Source organism: Cherax quadricarinatus, chromosome 6, assembly GCF_038502225.1.
Source record: "Cherax quadricarinatus isolate ZL_2023a chromosome 6, ASM3850222v1, whole genome shotgun sequence".
Classification (NCBI taxonomy): Eukaryota; Metazoa; Arthropoda; class Malacostraca; order Decapoda; family Parastacidae; genus Cherax; species Cherax quadricarinatus.
Genome location: NC_091297.1, coordinates 70,310,033 through 70,331,454, shown reverse-complemented (window position 1 = coordinate 70,331,454; position 21,422 = coordinate 70,310,033). Strand labels below are relative to the sequence as shown.

Genomic DNA, 21,422 nt, shown 5'->3' with positions numbered 1-21,422 from the left:
AATGATGTGCAAAGGTTTGTGGAGAAGTACCACCCTGAGCAAGCTGAAACAAGCCATCTCTGCAACAAGTTCAGTGACAGAACCATGTTAAAGTGCTGCGAAACGTGAAGTTCCGATTAAGCTCCTACAGATTCGTTCATTACTTATTAACGTAGCCGAGCGGTCAGGCACTAGTAATACTGTCACTCCTGTCTGGACTCCAGCCACAATATCGTGCACGCAGGATAGTGTACAGTTACCTTGGGTTTGAGAGGAACCTCAGACAACCCTGGGTGCTGAGACTACTATCTTTACAATGGCGACTTGTTCAAGTACTCGTTCCTTCCCAGGGGACGCTTTGAGAAGAACTTTACTTGCAACGAGTTATGCCATCTCTTGCTGATGCCATAAGCCGTTGCAGAAAGACATTTCTGTGGCTAGTGTACTCACTTGAGTGTTGTTGTTGTCCCTTGTGTTCCAGATGGTGATCCCATCCTCGTTGACAGTAATCAGTGCATTGTAAGAAGTTGTTTCTTGAGTAACTTTCACGTTGTTAACGTTTGTAAGTGAAGTTTCTTTATAGTTGATACCGCGTGTCACTGTGTGCGACTCAGATTGAATATCAGTATTGTTGACCGTGTTCATTTCTTTTCCCCTGTGCTTGCAGTGAGACCTGGACCTGGAGAGAGTTCCGGGGGTCAACGCCCCCGCGGCCCGGTCTGTGACCAGGCCTCCTTAGGTCAGTGTCCCAGGATGCGACCCACACCAGTCGACTAACACCCAGGTACCCATTTTACTGATGGGGAACATAGACAACAGGTGGAAAGAAACACGTCCAATGTTTCTACTCTGGCTGGGAATCGAACACAGGCCCTCGCCGTGTGAAGCGAGAGCGTTAACCACCAGGCCACCAGAGCCAGATAGTAGACCCATTCTCCCTTGCTCATATTGCGTGTTATAGCGTTATTTTTTCAACCGGGGAGAGTCATCCACTCCACCGAGTTTGTTCATTCCTCAAGTAAGAAAGAACCGATCCCTTGTGTTCTGGTGTGATTCGATTCCTGCTCCAGGAAGATCTTTTCTGACTGTGAAGCCACCAGCACCCATTAGTGACTTTGTAATGAGTCAAGAATTACTGTATCGAACAGTCGAGTTGAGTATTCCTAGCAGAAGAGTTAGTAATTCCACAGTCACTAGTGAATGTAGCTGTATCATTTGTAGATACTTGTTCAGATCGTCCTCAGTCAAGGCATGTGTTAGCCATCGCAGAAGAGTTCAATCCACCCAAAGATGATAACCATTCTGCATACGTAAACCGTACCCTAGCAGAATTGGGTTTGAATGTAAACAGCCCGTATAATTAGATGTCCGAGATGAATGAAACTGTCAACTATGTGTCTTGTTATTAGCTGATCAGTTTGTCAGAAATTTTTGTGTTCATGTTCCATCCGAATTCTGAAAATTTAGCAATACTGATCTGTGTGCACCAGATTTTGCTGTTAATTACTTGCACTTTGTAAATACAGTAAGGCCCCGCTTTACGGCGTTTCACCTTATGGCGTTCCGCTAATACAGCGATGTCAAATTGTGACCAAAATTTGCTACACAGCAAGCGGTCTTTTAAATACGGCACCCCCACCCGGTTTGTTTACATTTTCCGTGACCACATCTATTATGTCAGGAAACTTTCCAAAATTTCAAGTGTTTTAAAGTTACTGCATATTTTATATGTACTCTGATAATTATACTTATGTGTACCTGTACTTAAATATACTTACACACTGTGCTGGTGTGCAAGTACACATTAAAATGGCTAAGTCTCTCTCTACTCATGACGCCAATACTACGTAATAATAATCACTCTTGGGCACACTATATGTCTTATTTTACATCAATATAGGCATTTTCATTAATCCATCTATGATATTTTCCTCAAAATTATATATGAAACCCATTACATAGCATATAAACATGATACATACACTCAGAATAAAAATTGATGTAAACATGAGATTTGTTTACAAAGCAGCTGTGTAGGTAGTGTCGGAAGAATTACATTTTCTCTAGTCAAACACTGGGGGGTAACTGTAGAAAAATATTCTTTTCGTATGCCTTTACTCTATGTATAGCAATTCACGACCCTTGTGGGTTTAGTGCTTTTTATAATAAATAATAATAATAATAATAATAATAATAATAATAATAATAATAATAATAATTATTATTATTATTAATATTAATAATAATAATAATATTATTATTATTATTATTATTATTATTATTAATATTAATATTATTATCTTCATTCACTCTAAAAATGGTGTGTTGATGTTTGTTTATTCTGAATTAACTTGTACACAATGTAAGAGTATTTGTATTGTGAGGTAACTATTATTAAAATAAAAAAACATTGAGGTAAATGTTTTACAAACTCTTACAAATGGACGTGAATGAACTAAAAGTAGACACATATTAATACGCATTTATTTCGCCTGACCAAGTGATTGTCCACTACCTGTTCAGTTTGTGTTCTTACATTGTCTCAACTCTTATCTCGTTCTCTCGTTTACTCTTTCGTTAACTAGTTGGCTCTTATTGACGATGGCGTCTAAGGTTAGCTGTAATAAAAAAGAGAAGTCGTAAGCCTCTTGTTTTAAGTGTCAAGTTAGAAGATGGTGTGCCATTTTGATTTTATTCAATAAACACCCTGCCACTCACCTCTCACATATTAATATTAAAATTTTAAGGTAAGTAATAAGTGTACTCTGTGTGTATCTTACCTTTTATTGTGTTTTTAATGCCTATTTCTAATGCTAACTTAATATAAGTTAGTGTAAACTTGTTGTCTGGCATTTATTGCAAATTTTATATGCTCTGATAATAATACTTGTGGAGCTGGGTGGAGGGACAACATTACATTTTCTCTGCTCAGCCATCAGAGAAAACGTGTATGAATCTGCGTTTGGCCCAGCCACTCCCCCACTCCGCTTCTGTTTACAATTTTCGGCATGAATTATTCATTACTTCTACCTTCGTTTATGATGGCATCTAAAGGTAGTTATTAGAAATGATTCAATTCAGTGAACAAGGCATGTCGATGTTGATAATATGGCTCTTGGCCACAGTGTAGGTAGCCGGTAGGTGTAGCCCAGGCTACACCTACCGGCTACCTACACTGACTTTATACAAATAAATACTACTCACCTCTCTTCCTACATTAAGACTACACATTTTAAGGTAAATAATGAGTGTCCTGTATGTGCATTTTACCTCTCTGGGATGTTTTAAATATCGTATATCAAGTATGAGACGGGGAGCCAGTGCTACCTACACCTGGGCTACCTGCACCTGACTTCCTACAAATAAGTACTACTCACCTCTCTCTCTACATTAAGATTACAAATACAGTGGACCCCCGCATAACGATATTAATCCGTTCATGAGAGCTCATTATGAGAAATTATCGTTATGCGAATGAATTTTCCCCATAAGAAATAATGGAAATCAAATTAATCCGTGCAAGACACCCCAAAGTATGAAAAAAAACATTTTTACCACATGAAATATTAATTTTAATACACACAAACTGAAAAAGGCATGCACAGTTACATGACACTTACCTTTATTGAAGATCTGGTGATGATTGATGGGATGGGAGGAGGAGAGAGTCTTAGTGTTTAGAAGGGGAATCCCCTTCCATTAAGACTTGAGGTGTCAAGTCCTTTTCTGGGGTTACTTCCCTTCTTCTTTTAATGCCACTCGGACCAGGTTCAGAGTCACTGGACTTCTGTCGCACAACATATCTGTCCATAGTGGCCTGAACCTCTCGTTCCTTTATGACTTCCCTAAAGTGTTTCCCAACATTGTCAGTCTAATAGTCACCAGCACGGCTTGCAATAGCTGTGTGAGGGTGATTTTCATCCATAAAGGTTTGCACTTTCAGCCACATTGCACAGATTTCCTTAATCTTTGTAGTAGGCAACTTCTTCAATTTCTCTCTCCCCTCCTCCGAACCAGTTTCCTCAGGTCTGGCCTCTTGCTGTTGAAGTTGATCTAGCAGCTCATCAGTGGTTAGTTCTTCATTGTCCTCCTCCACCAACTCTTCCACATCATCCCCACTAACCTCCAACCCCAAGGACTTTCCCAATGCCACAATGGATTCCTCAACTGGCATACTCCTCTCAGGGTTAGCCTGAAACCCTTCAAAATCCCTTTGGATCCTCTCCAAGATACGATACTACGTGCCGCAAACTGCCCTTCTCACACTATACCATTCACTTATATATCCATACCTCACCTATGCTATCTGTGCTTGGGGTTCAACTGCAGCAACACACCTAAAGCCAATAATAACCCAACAAAAAGCCGCAGTAACAATAATCACTAAATCCCATCCCTAGCAACACACCCCCCCACTCTTCATAGATCTAAACTTACTCCCTGTTCAGTACATCCACACTTACTACTGTGCAATCTACATCTACAGGACCTTAAATTCCAATATTAACCTTGACCTAAAATGCTTTCTTGATAGTTGTGACAGAACCCACAGGCACAACACCAGACACAAACATCTCTATACCATTCCCCGTGTCCGACTAAACCTTTACAAAAATTCAATGTATGTCAAAGGCCCTAAAATCTGGAACACCCTACCTGAAAATTCCAAAACTGCAGACACATTCATCACCTTCAAAACTACCATCAGAAAACATCTTATCTCCCTGATACACCCTGTCAACTAATAATACGAATACCACCTGGTGGTTCACACTTACACTCACTCACCCATTTGACCATAGACAGAAATATCAATCTCAATCTCAAAATAATGAATCTTAACTAGTCATAAGTTGGCCTGTGATACTCCAATACTGAAACTACGTATAGTGCCACAACAAAAGCATTCACATTGCTAAACTCACAACTAGTATTTAGTCACTTAGCCACAATACCAACTTTTCTCATAATTTTGTAACATTTTAAACCTAAGATTTAATATAAGTCTGCCTGAAATGCCTAGTCATGCTAGGTGTTCTAGTGGTACACTCTGTAATTATTATTTTACTACATGTAAACCACACAATAACCAAATTCTGTAAACTCAGCATTGTAATACTTATAGAGAATAAAGTTTGAATTTGAATTTGAATTTGGTCTACACATTCTGGCCACAGTTTCTTCCAAGCAGAGTTCAAGGTCCTCTTAGTCACTCCCTCCCAAGCCTTACCTATAAGGTTTACACAATTGAGGATATTAAAGTGCTCTCTCCAAAACTCTCTTAGTCAGTTGAGTTTCTGAGGTCACTACAAAGCACCTTTCAAACAGAGCTTTTGTGTACAGTTTTTTGAAGTTTCCAATAACCTGCTGGTCCATGGGCTGCAGGAGAGGAGTGGTATTAGGAGGCAAAAACTTCACCTTAATGAAGCTCATGTCCCCATAAAGTCGCTCTGCCACGTCTGTAGGATGACCAGGGGCATTGTCTAACACCAGGAGGCACTTAAGGTCTAATTTCTTTTCATTTAGGTAATCTTTCACATTGGGGGCAAATGCATGGTGTAAGCAGTCATAGAAAAAGTCCCTAGTGACCCATGCCTTACTGTTTGCCCTCCACAGCACACACAAATTAGCCTTGAGGATATTCTTTTGCCTGAACGCTCTGGGAGTTTCTGAGTGATACATTAATAAAGGCTTCACTTTGCAATCACCACTAGCATTGGAACACATCAACAGAGTAAGCCTGTCTTTCATAGGCTTATGTCCTGGGAGTGCCTTTTCCTCCTCAGTAATGTAGGTCCTGCTTGGCATTTTCTTCCAAAACAGGCCTGTTTCATCACAATTAAACACTTGTTCAGGTTTCAGTCCTTCACTGTCTATGTACTCCTTGAATTCCTGCACATATTTTTCAGCTGCTTTGTGGTCCGAACTGGCAGCCTCACCATGCCTTATCACATTATGTATGCCACTACGCTTCTTAAATCTCTCAAACCAACCTTTGCTGGCCTTAAATTCACTCACATCATCACTAGTTGCAGGCATTTTTTTAATTAAATCCTGATGCAACTTCCTAGCCTTTTCACTTATGATCACTTGAGAGATGCTATCTCCTGCTATCTGTTTTTCATTTATCCACACCAATAAGAGTCTCTCAACATCTTCCATCACTTGCGATCTCTGTTTTGAAAACACAGTTGAACCTTTGGCAAGAACAGCTTCCTTGATTGCCGTTTTGTTGCCCACAATAGTAGCGATGGTTGATTGGGGTTTATTATACAACCTGGCCAGCTCGGAGACACGCACTCCACTTTCATACTTATCAATGATCTCTTTCTTCATCTCTATAGTAATTCTCACCCTTATTGCTGTAGGGATGGCACTAGAAGCTTTCTTGGGGCCCATGGTCACTTATTTTGCAGATAAAATCACCAAAAACACTGTAATAACACGAAATGTTCCGATTGTATGCTTGGATGTTACCGCGGAGGCTGGCTGGTAAAGAATGCCACCGGCGGAACATGTGAGGCTGGCTAAGGCCGCACATTAGACGCGTCTCGGACGAACAACATTGAGCGGGTTTTTTAGCGGTATGTGAGGCAAAATCTTAACGATAAAATGTATCGGTATGCGGATTTAACGTTATGTAAGGCCAACGGTATGCAGGGGTCCACTGTACTTTAAGATAAGTAATGAATTTACTGTGACTGTATTTTACTTTGTGTGTTTTTAATGCCTAGTTCTATTACTAACTTAATATAATTTAGTGTAAACTTGTTGTCTGGCATTTATATGCATTTATAAATGGAAAAAATGGAGTTCTGCCTTCCGGCGATGTCTGCTTTCCGGCGACAGCCTGGAACCTAACCCGCCGTATAAGTGGGGTCCTACTGTATATATACATGTATATTCTTCCTCAGAATCTGAAGAGTGCATGAATACAGATCGATCGATCAATTTCATCCATATTGTACAATGATTTGTTCTTATAAGTCGTAATGCATTACATTAAAACTCATTACATTAAAACTCATTACGTTAAAACTCATTACGTTAACACCCATTACGTTAAAACTCATTATGTTAACATTCATTATGATGTCATCCACTAGTTCTAAGTTACATATGTCTTTGTTATTGTGTAGAATCAGCCCAGAACCACCTGCCTGTTCAACCTATAGTACAGTAGTGTATGTCGAGACGACATACGTAACATGACCGAGCTGTCAGCATAGTTGCTGATCCCCTTACATGTGTTGTATAGCTTAGCTGAGTATCATAGTACCATCCATGTGTTTATATAGAAGATCTCTAGGCCTAGTGACTGTTTGTGTGACGTCACGGGATGCGCATGTGTACCTGAGTACCTCTGTTACTTCCTCGCTCCATGCTTAGACATACAACAGGCAAAAAGGCATGCTGGGCCCTTCCCTTGCCACAGTCTGACAATATATAGCATTACCATCCACAAGTGTGTTTATCTTCAACCGTCATATCTCCTTCCGAACCCCCACGACACACAATGAGGCAGCCATTAACCCCCCTTAAACTGTCCAAGCAGATCTATGTTCACATGCGGAGTGCTCCAAAAGTAGTTTTCCCTTTTTTTACTTATTTTCAAATATAACAAAAAAAACGTAGAATAAAGTTTTTTTACACGTTTTCAAATGTAAAAAAAGAAAAGAAGATCTACTTTTTTTACATACTTCCAAATGTTGAAAAACCGTAGATCTACGTTTAGACAGTTTAAGGGTTAATAACTTCACAACAGCAGTGACAAACATTGACTGGCACACTGAGCTAGAAATCTATACAGATATTGACAAATGCATTAATAATTTTCTAAAAAAGACACAATACCTCTATAACAAACACTGCCCTAAAAAACTAAACAGATGACAGTTAAGAGATTGAACAGTCCCTGGCTAACACTCAGCATCCTCAAATCCATAAATACAAAGCACCTATACAAAAAACAATACAGAATGGGTCACACAACCAGAGACCAAACAAAATGTTACTCATCAATCCTAACCAGCCTGGTAAGAAGGGCTAAAAAATTGTATTATGAGAACAGATTATCCAACTTAAAAGGTGATACAAAAAAGGCCTGGAAAACCCTATCTGAAATTCTAGGAACAAAAAAGATATCACAAAATAGCACAATTGAACTAACAAAATCAGATGAACCCCAACTCCCACCAACTGAAACAGCAAACAGATTCAAAGATTTCTTCTCCACCAAAGGCAAAAACCTTGCCAATAAAATCCCAAGCTCAAATACTCAACCCAATGATTACCTCACTGGCAACTACCCGAACACACTGTCCCTAGCTCCGACTAACCCAACAGAAGTCTCCCTTATTATCAACACACTAAAAAACAAGACAGGAGATTTAAATACCTTACCACCCTTTATATACAAAAAAGCGTCGCAATTGCTGTCAGCAATCACTGCAATACTCTTTAACAAATCCATCAAATCCTCTACCTTCCCTACAGTTCTCAAAATAGCAAGGGTCACCCCAATCCATAAAGGAGGAGACCAAACAGACTTGAATAACTATAGGCCAATATCCAACTTACACCCTCTCTCTAAAATCTTCAAAAAATTAATTCATAAGCTAATCTATTCTTACCTCATCTCCCACAACATACTCAACCCCTGTCAGTTTGGGTTCAGGCCTAATAAAAATATGAATGATGCTATTATACACATGCTAGAACATATATACACTGCAATAGAGAAAAAAGAAGTCCCACTGGGGATCTTCATTGATTTACGTAAAGCTTTTGATACAGTTGACCATGACTTGCTCCACATAAAATTGTCACACTGGTATATGAGGGCACTCCATGAACTACCTAAAGTCATACCTCAGCAACAGAAGCCAATACGTGTACTCATGTGTCTCATAAACACTCTAGATAACAGGGATATCTTGCTACTCCTACTTACACTTTGGTCACACTTCACAGACACGCAAATGCATTGTATACATACATCTAGGTTTTTCTCCTTTTTCTAAATAGCTCTTGTTCTTCTTTATTTCTTCTATTGTCCATGGGGAAGTGGAAAAGAATCTTTCCTCCGTAAGCCATGCGTGTCGTATGAGGCGACTAAAATGCCGGGAGCAATGGGCTAGTAACCCCTTCTCCTGTAGACATTTACTAAAAAAGAGAAGAAGAAAAACTTTATAAAACTGGGATGCTTAAATGTGCGTGGATGTAGTGCGGATGACAAGAAACAGATGATTGCTGATGTTATAAATGAAAAGAAGTTGGATGTCCTGGCCCTAAGCGAAACAAAGCTGAAGGGGGTAGGGGAGTTTCAGTGGGGGGAAATAAATGGGATTAAATCTGGAGTATCTGAGAGAGTTAGAGCAAAGGAAGGGGTAGCAGTAATGTTGAATGATCAGTTATGGAAGGAGAAAAGAGAATATGAATGTGTAAATTCAAGAATTATGTGGATTAAAGTAAAGGTTGGATGCGAGAAGTGGGTCATAATAAGCGTTTATGCACCTGGAGAAGAGAGGAATGCAGAGGAGAGAGAGAGATTTTGGGAGATGTTAAGTGAATGTATAGGAGCCTTTGAACCAAGTGAGAGAGTAATTGTGGTAGGGGACCTGAATGCTAAAGTAGGAGAAACTTTTAGAGCGGGTGTGGTAGGTAAGTTTGGGGTGCCAGGTGTAAATGATAATGGGAGCCCTTTGATTGAACTTTGTACAGAAAGGGGTTTAGTTATAGGTAATACATATTTTAAGAAAAAGAGGATAAATAAGTATACAAGATATGATGTAGGGCGAAATGACAGTAGTTTGTTGGATTATGTATTGGTAGATAAAAGACTGTTGAGTAGACTTCAGGATGTACATGTTTATAGAGGGGCCACAGATATATCAGATCACTTTCTAGTTGTAGCTACACTGAGAGTGAAAGGTAGATGGGATACAAGGAGAATAGAAGTATCAGGGAAGAGAGAGGTGAAGGTTTATAAACTAAAAGAGGAGGCAGTTAGGGTAAGATATAAACAGCTATTGGAGGATAGATGGGCTAATGAGAGCATAGGCAATGAGGTCGAAGAGGCATGGGGTAGGTTTAAAAATGTAGTGTTAGAGTGTTCAGCAGAAGTTTGTGGTTATAGGAAGTGGGTGCGGGAGGGAAGAGGAGCGATTGGTGGAATGATGATGTAAAGAGAGTAGTAAGGGAGAAAAAGTTAGCATATGAGAAGTTTTTACAAAATAGAAGTGATGCAAGGAGGGAAGAGTATATGGAGAAAAAGAGAGAGGTTAAAAGAGTGGTGAAGCAATGTAAAAAGAGAGCAAATGAGAGAGTGGGTGAGATGTTATCAACAAATTTTGTTGAAAATAAGAAAAAGTTTTGGAGTGAGATTAACAAGTTAAAAAAGCCTAGAGAACAAATGGATTTGTCAGTTAAAAATAGGAGAGGAGAGTTATTAAATGGAGAGTTAGAGGTATTGGGAAGATGGAGGGAATATTTTGAGGAATTGTTAAATGTTGATGAAGATAGGGAAGCTGTGATTTCGTGTATAGGACAAGGAGGAATAACATCTTGTAGGAGTGAGGAAGAGCCAGTTGTGATTGTGGGGGAAGTTCGTGAGGCAGTAGGTAAAATGAAAGGGGGTAAGGCAGCCGGGATTGATGGGATAAAGATAGAAATGTTAAAAGCAGGTGGGGATATAGTTTTGGAGTGGCTGGTGCAATTATTTAATAAATGAATGGAAGAGGGTAAGGTACCTAGGGATTGTAAAGTAAAAGGACACAAGTGCAACTAATGTGACATTTATTGTGGCAACGTTTCGCTCTCCAGGAGCTTTATCAAGCCATTACAAACAATACATGGACACAGAGGGTATATAAAGGCTCAGAGTGAGGTGAATACTAGTGAGGTACCATTTCGATGTTCACTAGTGGTAGTAGTAGTAGTAGTAGTAGTAGTAGTAGTAGTAGTGACAAAAGTAATACAATATGGTAAAGCAATTAATTCGTACATGAGTAAAAGGATATAAAAGCTATTACTTGGGTAACATAAAAAATAGGTTGGACAAATATAAACTGGAATGAGGCAGCTTGTTTCAGTGTTCACTCTCTGTGCTTTGTGTAGTATAACAGGAGAGACTATGTGATGGCAGGGTTTACTGTTTTCAGGAGGATTCTTGCTAAGACTTCGGAGATGGTGAAGCTGCCGTTGTTTTGTTTAATTGTATTCGAAACAGCGATCAGTGCTGATTCGAGGCACTTACGTCTGCGGAAATTAGTTTCTTTGATCACTAATTGGGCGTCTCTGAATTTCATGAGATGACTGGAGGAATTTCGGTGTTGTACACAGGCGTTGTTCAGGTTATCGTTCCTACATGCGTAAATGTGTTCATTGAGGCGGGTGTCGAGGTTTCTGGCTGTTTCACCTACGTAAATCTTGTCGCAGCCTCCACAGGGTATAGTGTAAACTCCTGCATTGACTGGTTCGTGGTGCTTGGATTTTGTCCTGGTTATATCCTTTATTGAAGTGCTAGAAGCGATGGCGACTCTGGTGTTGAGAAGGTCACCTGAGTGACCTTCTCAACCGCATCCATAATCTCTCCATCCGTAACAAGAAACTAAGCAGTTTGGATGTGACTTCCCTCTTCACAAAAGTACCTACCAAAAAAGCCATCGAGGTTCTATGACGTAAAGTCAATCAGGACCTTAATCTTCCTCTACCTCCCGGAGATTTTGTTGACTTAATTGAACTCTGTGTTAATTTCAACTGTTTTTCTTTCAATAACAAGCTCTACAAACAAACCTACGGCATGGGAATGGGGTCCCCTATCAGTGCCGTCCTAGCCAACTTATACATGGAACACCTAGAGTCCGAACACTTCGCCAACATCATCCCTTCAAGCGTCACTTGGTTACGTTACGTGGACGATGTCCTCGTAATAACTCCAAAACGTTTTGATGTACGGGATCTTCAGGCAAGGCTCAACGCAGTTGAACCGGCGATCCAGTTTACACTAGAAGAAGAGTCCAATGACAAGCTACCTTTCCTCGACGTCCTCATTCACAAAGTAGACAACAACCTAAGATTTCAAGTTTATCGGAAACCCACCAATAAAAATGATCTCACACACTTCTATTCCAGTCAAGATACCAAGACCAAAAGAGGCATCATCATCGGGTTTTTCCTAAGAGCATACCGAATTTGTAGTCCTGAGTTTCTTGACGAGGAGTGTACATACATTCACCAAACATTCACAGAGTTACATTTTCCTCCTTTTTTCATCAAAGACTGCAAGAAAAGAGCTCTTCAGATCATAAATTCTCCACGCATCAACACAACTCCCAGCAAAGTTATAATTCTTCCCAACAGTCAGGTTGCACTGAACGTCTCAAAAGCACTTTCACAAGCTAACACCAGAGTCGCCATCGCTTCTAGCACTTCAATAAAGGATATAACCAGGACAAAATCCAAGCACCACGAACCAGTCAATGCAGGAGTTTACACTATACCCTGTGGAGGCTGCGACAAGATTTACGTAGGTGAAACAGCCAGAAACCTCGACACCCGCCTCAATGAACACATTTACGCATGTAGGAACGATAACCTGAACAACGCCTGTGTACAACACCGAAATTCCTCCAGTCATCTCATGAAATTCAGAGACGCCCAATTAGTGATCAAAGAAACTAATTTCCGCAGACGTAAGTGCCTCGAATCAGCACTGATCGCTGTTTCGAATACAATTAAACAAAACAACGGCAGCTTCACCATCTCCGAAGTCTTAGCAAGAATCCTCCTGAAAACAGTAAACCCTGCCATCACATAGTCTCTCCTGTTATACTACACAAAGCACAGAGAGTGAACACTGAAACAAGCTGCCTCATTCCAGTTTATATTTGTCCAACCTATTTTTTATGTTACCCAAGTAATAGCTTTTATATCCTTTTACTCATGTACGAATTAATTGCTTTACCATATTGTATTACTTTTGTCACTACTACTACTACTACTACTACTACTACTACTACTACTACCACTAGTGAACATCGAAATGGTACCTCACTAGTATTCACCTCACTCTGAGCCTTTATATACCCTCTGTGTCCATGTATTGTTTGTAATGGCTTGATAAAGCTCCTGGAGAGCGAAACGTTGCCACAATAAATGTCACATTAGTTGCACTTGTGTCCTTTTACTTTACATATTGTCGGTAATTCTACCAACTTTATTACCTAGGGATTGGCAGAGAGCATGCATAGTTCCTTTGTATAAAGGCAAAGGGGATAAAAGAGAGTGCAAAAATTATAGGGGGATAAGTCTGTTGAGTATACCTGGTAAAGTGTATGGTAGAGTTATTATTGAAAGAATTAAGAGTAAGACGGAGAATAGGATAGCAGATGAACAAGGAGGCTTTAGGAAAGGTAGGGGGTGTGTGGACCAGGTGTTTACAGTGAAACATATAAGTGAACAGTATTTAGATAAGGCTAAAGAGGTCTTTGTGGCATTTATGGATTTGGAAAAGGCATATGACAGGGTGGATAGGGGGGCAATGTGGCAGATGTTGCAAGTGTATGGTGTAGGAGGTAGGTTACTGAAAGCAGTGAAGAGTTTTTACGAGGATAGTGAGGCTCAAGTTAGAGTATGTAGGAAAGAGGGAAAATTTTTCCCAGTAAAAGTAGGCCTTAGACAAGGATGTGTGATGTCACCGTGGTTGTTTAATATATTTATAGATGGGGTTGTAAGAGAAGTAAATGCGAGGGTCTTGGCAAGAGGCGTGGAGTTAAAAGATAAAGAATCACACACAAAGTGGGAGTTGTCACAGCTGCTCTTTGCTGATGACACTGTGCTCTTGGGAGATTCTGAAGAGAAGTTGCAGAGATTGGTGGATGAATTTGGTAGGGTGTGCAAAAGAAGAAAATTAAAGGTGAATACAGGAAAGAGTAAGGTTATGAGGATAACAAAAAGATTAGGTGATGAAAGATTGAATATCAGATTGGAGGGAGAGAGTATGGAGGAGGTGAATGTATTCAGATATTTGGGAGTGGACGTGTCAGCGGATGGGTCTATGAAAGATGAGGTGAATCATAGAATTGATGAGGGGAAAAGAGTGAGTGGTGCACTTAGGAGTCTGTGGAGACAAAGAACTTTGTCCTTGGAGGCAAAGAGGGGAATGTATGAGAGTATAGTTTTACCAACGCTCTTATATGGGTGTGAAGCATGGGTGATGAATGTTGCAGCAAGGAGAAGGCTGGAGGCAGTGGAGATGTCATGTCTGAGGGCAATGTGTGGTGTGAATATAATGCAGAAAATTAGTAGTTTGGAAGTTAGGAGGAGGTGCGGGATTACCAAAACTGTTGTCCAGAGGGCTGAGGAAGGGTTGTTGAGGTGGTTCGGACATGTAGAGAGAATGGAGCGAAACAGAATGACTTCAAGAGTGTATCAGTCTGTAGTGGAAGGAAGGCGGGGTAGGGGTCGGCCTAGGAAAGGTTGGAGAGAGGGGGTAAAGGAGGTTTTGTGTGCGAGGGGCTTGGACTTCCAGCAGGCATGCGTGAGCGTGTTTGATAGGAGTGAATGGAGACAAATGGTTTTTAATACTTGACGTGCTGTTGGAGTGTGAGCAAAGTAACATTTATGAAGGGGTTCAGGGAAACTGGCAGGCCGGACTTGAGTCCTGGAGATGGGAAGTACAGTGCCTGCACTCTGAAGGAGGGGTGTTAATGTTGCAGTTTAAAAACTGTAGTGTAAAGCACCCTTCTGGCAAGACAGTGATGGAGTGAATGATGGTGAAAGTTTTTCTTTTTCAGGCCACCCTGCCTTGGTGGGAATCGGCCAGTGTGATAATAAAATATAAAAAAAATGGGGCAAACTCTTCCACACAGCCAATTACAGTTGGAGTCCCACAGGGAAGTGTCCTTGGCCCTCTTCTCTTTCTCATTTACAAAAATGACCTACCAAATGCATTGCAACTACTCAAACCCACACTATTTGCAGATGACACTACATACGTCTTCTCTCACCCGAGCCCAGTCATGCTAGCCAATACTGTGAATACCGAATTACAGAAAATATCTACCTGGATGAGGACTAACAAACTTACTCCCAACATTGACAAAACCTACTTCATTCAGTTTGGTAACAGAGCTACAGATGTCCCTCTTAACATAATGATAAACGGATCACCTATCACAAAGCTCACAGAGGGAAAATTCTTAGGGATCCACCTTGATAACAGACTCAAATTTCGAACACATATACAACAAATTTTCAAGAAAATTTCCAAGATTTTAGGCGTACTATCAAAGATACGGAACTATGTTCCACAGTCAGCCCTCCTGGCCCTATATCACTCACTTATTTACCCCCATTTGTGCATGGGGCTCAACAGCAATAAACCATCTCAGACCATTAATTACCCAACAAAAGGCTGCAGTCATAATGATAACAAATTCCCACTACAGGCAGCACACTTCACTAATATTCAAAACTCTAAACCTACTCACCATACAAAACATCCATACTTACTATTGTACCTACTACATACATAGAACACTTAACATGGATATAAACCCTCCCCTCCAATGTCTCCTTACCAGCCTCAACAGAACACATGACCATAACACAAGGCACAGATCACTCTTTAATGTCCCTCGTGTCCATCTCACACAATGCAAAAACTCAATGCACATAAAAGGCCCAAAAATCTGGAATTCATTACCTGTGAATATAAAAGAAACACTGTTTATTAATTCAAGTCTCTTCTTAAAAAACACTTACTCACCCACAACTCAATAAATACTGAATAATTGTATCTCATAAATGTTTAACCTGTGACCCAATCAAACTTTATTTTTCATTACATTACCTAACAGAATACTCCATTCTACTGAATGCACAGCAACACAGTAAATGACCATATGACCTGTCTTTGAAATACGTACTCATTTGTGCTTAATTGTTATCCATTTACAATAATGTTTACCACTTAATATAACATTGCTTAGTTAATCTTTAGTTAATTTTAAGCCTACCCATAATGCTCTGCATACAAGGGGTTTTGGCATGTTACACTTAACCACTGTATTTCTTTGTACTTCTATGTATCATATTCAAATTAATAAATAAATATTGTTTACAAAACTTGTTTACACAAACAATATAAAATATTGTTTATTACTATTTTTTCTATATTTTATATACACATATACAGTCACAGGACATGTTTCTAGAAGTTCTGCCTTTTCTTGAAAGCTGCAGCAGGCAGTTGTATTAGGAAGTGATCATCATGCTTCAGACGAGAAGGTAGTTGTTGATAATTTAGTGGGAAGTTTTCTATTGCAGGTGTTGTTCCTTGGTACTTGAATACTATTTGTCTGATGACAGACAAACAAAATTTGCCATATGGTGGTTTGTTTCTAGTCCTCATCTTATACATATTATAAGCACTGAGCATGGAAATGTCCAGAAGACAGAAAAAGTTTTATGTACCATTTATAACTCATGCGAACACAATCAGCAAACCCAATCTGCATGTCACATTTGTCCACTGAGCGCATATTGAAGGTGTAATCAATCAAAGCTGCAGGTTTTAGAATGGGTTCATTGGTCTCTCTATTCTGCCTGCCAGTGTTTGTCAGTTCGTTAGGGTGAACTGATGACAACAGTGTGACATCTCATTTGTCATGCCACCGAAATGCCATGATGTCACTGGCAGCAAACGCCTGCACCTCACCTCTATGAATGCCAGTGTCAAATCTGGGCATATGCTTACTATTTGCACACACTGTGCCACACACATGTCATGTTCACTCACAAAAAATCACTGAGTGAGGGGCTTGTGTACCAGTTATCAGTATATAATATATGCCCCATACCAAGATATTCCATCATAGTCCTAACCACATCACCAGAGATACCCAATAACTTCCTGGTATTTTGCAATGTATAACTTCCAGTGTACACAATAATATCCAATACAAGACCAATGTAGCAGTCACAAAGCACAAATAACTTTATACTAAAGTGTTTCCTCTTGCTTGGTATATACTGCTTGAATGAGAGTCTTCCTTTGAACAGAATCAAAGACTCATCAATAACAAGCTTCCTGAAGGGATGAAAATACATATTGAATTTCTCTTTCAGATACACACACACATTCCTAATCTTATATAATCTGTCGTTTCTGTCAGGCCTGGTTTTGTCTGAGAAGTGAAACATACATAACAGTAGCATAAATTTATTCACTCGCATTATATCGCTGAATCAGGCAGTCTGTTGACCAATATGATTTGACACAGTGCTTATACACATGTGGCATAAGCATTATTGTGGCAAAGAAAAGATACATCTCAGCCACAGTTGTCTCCTTCCACTGGTGTAGGCATGATTTTGGTGAAAGTATTGTGTTTGCCATGGTGTACTCGAAGTATCTGTTGCTTTCCCTCACAGTAAGTTCCAGCAGGGGTTCGTCAAAGAATAACTCGAAACATTCCAGTTCAGTGGCATTGTTCCCAAGTGTACAAGATGGCTGTATTCCACTTTGACTTTCATCAAACTGATGGGGACTGGGAACAAAATTGTCAGCTTCCCGCCAATCCCAGGTGCAGTCTGCTGGTGGGTACTGGATATTGACAGGTGGTTATGGTTGTGGAGTTTGTGGTTGTGGAGGTTGTGGTTGTGGAGGCTGGTGTGATGGGTGGGTGGGGGATGGTGGCCTTGGTTGTAGATCAGCTGAGGCAGCAGCGTGGGTGGCAGCAAGGACTACTGCTAGTGCCTCACAGTTGACACCACCACTACCACCACCATGCACATTTTCCATCCCAACTGCAACACTATCATCTTCATTTTCACTATCTGTTCCTGTTGTACAGCCACGGGATGCACTCTGAGATGTATTCCTTCCCCTTGCAATAGTATATGGCACACTACGAGAGCGCATATACCCTCGTATATACTGACACTTCACTGGAGACTATTCCACTTCACTATCATTACTGGAACTATTTTCAAGAGCTTGTAGTTCATATTCACTATCACTACCATCATCAATGCTCACAGCATTTCCTCTTTTGTTCTGGTACAACTGAACGTGAACAAGACGGCCCAGCAGCAGAGGTGGAAGGCTGAGGGTTGTCTGGGTTTTCCTCACTATTACTGGTATTATGGTCATTAGTTTTGGTCACAACCTCATCAAAACCTTGAAACTCATCTTCACTGGCACTTCCATCTGTATTAGAATTGTCACTGAGGAACAAAAGTGTCCCAAATCGCCAAGGAGTGAGGAGTTTCTTACCACAAGGCATGGTGAACAAGGTGTACTAAAATGGCATTTCCACAATGCACCACTGGGTCCCAGATTTTTTTTTCTATGGCACACCCATTCTCTCACATCTAGGCCTACCAGCCTTTTACTGCTTGATTTGAAGGCGCTAGAATTCACGCATACTAGTACGTCAATAACCTTGGCGCATAAGCCGTACTAGTACATCGGAAACCCTGAAAGGGTTAATAATATTAAGAAAGTTGTGCATAAGGAATGCTTCAACAAGATGGCATCTGTAAAATTATGGGTTTGGTCAAGGAGTAAATTCTCACTGCACTGATTCTTTCAAGATTTTCAAATCAATCTGCAGAGCTTCCAAATATTTTTGTCATTTATAGCCACCTGATCGCACTGATTAAGTCCAATTAAAATTTTAAACTAGAACCAAGACACACTGGAGAACAAGACATTACTGATGGCAATATTTATTTTAGTCTTGGCCACTGCTGTGGCCAAGAGGTGGCTGTTCTGTTAGCAGGTACAGTATGATTAGGATGAAAACTACAATGTAAGTCTAGATTTCAAACTAGTCTTTCAGGACAAAGTTCTCTGAAAATAGTATCCAGATAAATGTTGCCAGAATCTTTTAAACTGGTCTTGGTAGAGTAAGACCTGATGAAGGATAGGTAAAAAGTCTGACATAAACTATCCCTACCAGAAAGTAACAATCTGGCAAGCCAACACTGTATCAAAAGTAATGAATACCGTCAGAAAACCAATATATAAAAGTTTCTCTGTAAATATGGTAAAAAAAAAAATCAATGACTGGGTGCCACATAATTAAGCTAGGAAGAGTATGGAAATCTTCCTTGATACATGGTAATACTGATGCAGCCCAGTGAAGGATTCTGCTCTGAGCATTACTATTTTAATTTGGATTTGGCCTCAACAGTAAAAAATTATCAAACAAAATATCAGACCTATAAAATATTGCTCTGGTAATAAGATTTGTTGAAAAAAAATGGTGTAAGTAGTGTGGTACCTTGATGGAGAATGCAGGCAAAAGAAGTGACAGAAAAGAAGAATACAAGTAAGAAAGTTCGGTGGGATATGGCCGGTTTGTTGTAAGAGGAACTAAGAAAGTTGGAAATACTTTAATAGAGATTGCTCTTCCTATCTTCGTTAAGCAGTAGGAAAGAGTCACCATGTCTTGACTTTTTTAGGATATCCCAGGTAATTTACACTATCTGTAATAATTGTACTTATATGTACCTGTACCTAAATAATCTTACTTAGAAGAAAACTTAAAAAAATTATGCAAATTAGTACAAGTACAGAACTCTATTCAGTTCAAATTCTAACCTGTGTTGTTTCATGACATCCGTTTCATCCAGATGGTGCTCCTCAAGTAATTTTTTAAGATCTTCTCTTAAGCTAAGTTTTCGGCTAACCTGAAAAAAAATAAATTAAAGCATTAATCAACTGAGTGTGAATAAATGAAGTTTTGGCTTTGAATAATAATTTTTTATCCGACATAGCTAGAACCCCATAATTAACTGGAATAAAAAAGTATGCACAGTATTTCAAATTTCTGCCTCAATAGTGATGAATATAACATCACTATCTTATGACCATAAATTAAATGTGTCATCATCACTCTCACCACTGTATGACTATACTATTTATGTGGAAGATGTGGAGAAATTTTCTCCAGGAGGGGGGTATCAGCCCCCTTCAGCCCTTTCAGCCCCTTCAGCCCCTTTCAGCCCTGAGGGGCCAAGCCCTCTCAGAAGGGGGCGAGCGTCTTGTTTACTGCTACAGTGAGTAATTGATCACAGATGCTATGCGACGTAGTCAAGTGACCTCTGCTCCTTGCAGTGGTGTTGCAAGGTGTATTTTTATAAGAGACAGTACATCTCTTACTTAGCAGGACAATTAAGGAAAATCCTGCTCCCACTTTATTACCATGGTAAAAATAGTGGACATTGTTGTCTATGCTTAAGACAGCAAGAATCAAACATTCTGCTTTGCTTCATCGAGGAAGTGACAAGGAAGCAAGGAGTACTAGGTCAGCTTTTTTTTTGTGCTAGGGCAGTGACGGCTTGGGGCGGTGTGGCATCGCCAGACTACCTTTGACTCTAGTGAGAGTCACACTGACGCCAGGATAACCAGCAAAGAACACTGATCTGTGCGTTAGTGTGAACAAAGTGTCTCACAAAACACAATAAACACTTAAGAGAAGTGTGATCAGCTTCTCTTGTGATAAAATTGTGAACAATAAAGACAAATCTTGTGGAACATAGTGTACCAGTGTGCGTTTCCTAGACAATGGAAGACGTGGACATCCAAGGACACTTCAGCTTCTATCAAGTCACCGATACCTGTCGAAGGTGTTGAGAACACCATAGCTCACGTTACAAGAGCAAGGTATGTTACGAATTTCTTGTAGATCGGGGGACTGCGCAGTTCTTGAGTCGCAAGGAGTTTCTAATCAACCTATAGTCGGCAGTAAGGTGTGGACTTTTGAGTCCAAACAAGTAGGTATATCGTCAGCCATCATCGAATGAAATATGCTGACATAACACAAACCAGGGGTAATTTATACTTACAAATTATATTTCTCGACAGCCCATGTTGTGATGCCTTCGACAGCTTTCAAGACCTCGTCTGCAGGGGCGGCTGTGTAGGCGATGAGTTGTCCTTTTAAGTTAAGTATAAGTCTTTAAACTTAACTGGTAATGCCATTTCTCAACAGAATTGGTCGTGCTCGAACTGGATAAAGACCACACTGTGGTCCAAATATGTTGTACTACAGTGTACAAATAACCTATGAGCCAAGGTCCTTCGAAAAAAGCTGTAAAACTAGTGTTTTACAATATAAATCAGTATAAATGAGTCCCTCCAGACTCAATCACAGAGAATGGGCAGCCAAAAGAAAACGGGCGCTCACCCAGCATTCACCCAAAGAAAACGGGAGCTGGGTGACTCACCCAACGAAAACGGGAGCTGGGTGACTCACCCACACCCTGCACCCACTGCTCCAATCTCGAGAAGTGCTGACCAAGACAACAACCCAGCAGATGTTCAGTTTGTCTATGTGTGTATATACACAGTGTTTATAATGTTTATAGACAGAAATTAAGAGACAAGATTGTGTTAAAGTTTGTTTCTTATAGATCTACCTGTTATA

General features: G+C 40.0%; 1 protein-coding gene across 6 annotated transcripts in view; it reads right to left on the bottom strand.

Annotated features, from left to right (window-relative positions):
• The window catches only part of LOC128694605 (uncharacterized), a 528,306-nt gene that overhangs the window by 427,218 nt on the left and 79,666 nt on the right, over positions 1-21,422 (bottom strand). For all 6 annotated transcript variants that reach the window (XR_011391619.1, XM_070082011.1, XM_070082018.1 and 3 more), the window contains exon 2: positions 19,595-19,683. Coding sequence is in view for 5 of the 6 variants with exons in the window: in XM_070082011.1 (XP_069938112.1) it covers positions 19,595-19,683 (89 nt within the window). In the remaining variant the exon portion in view is untranslated. The remainder of the gene's footprint in view (positions 1-19,594; positions 19,684-21,422) is intronic.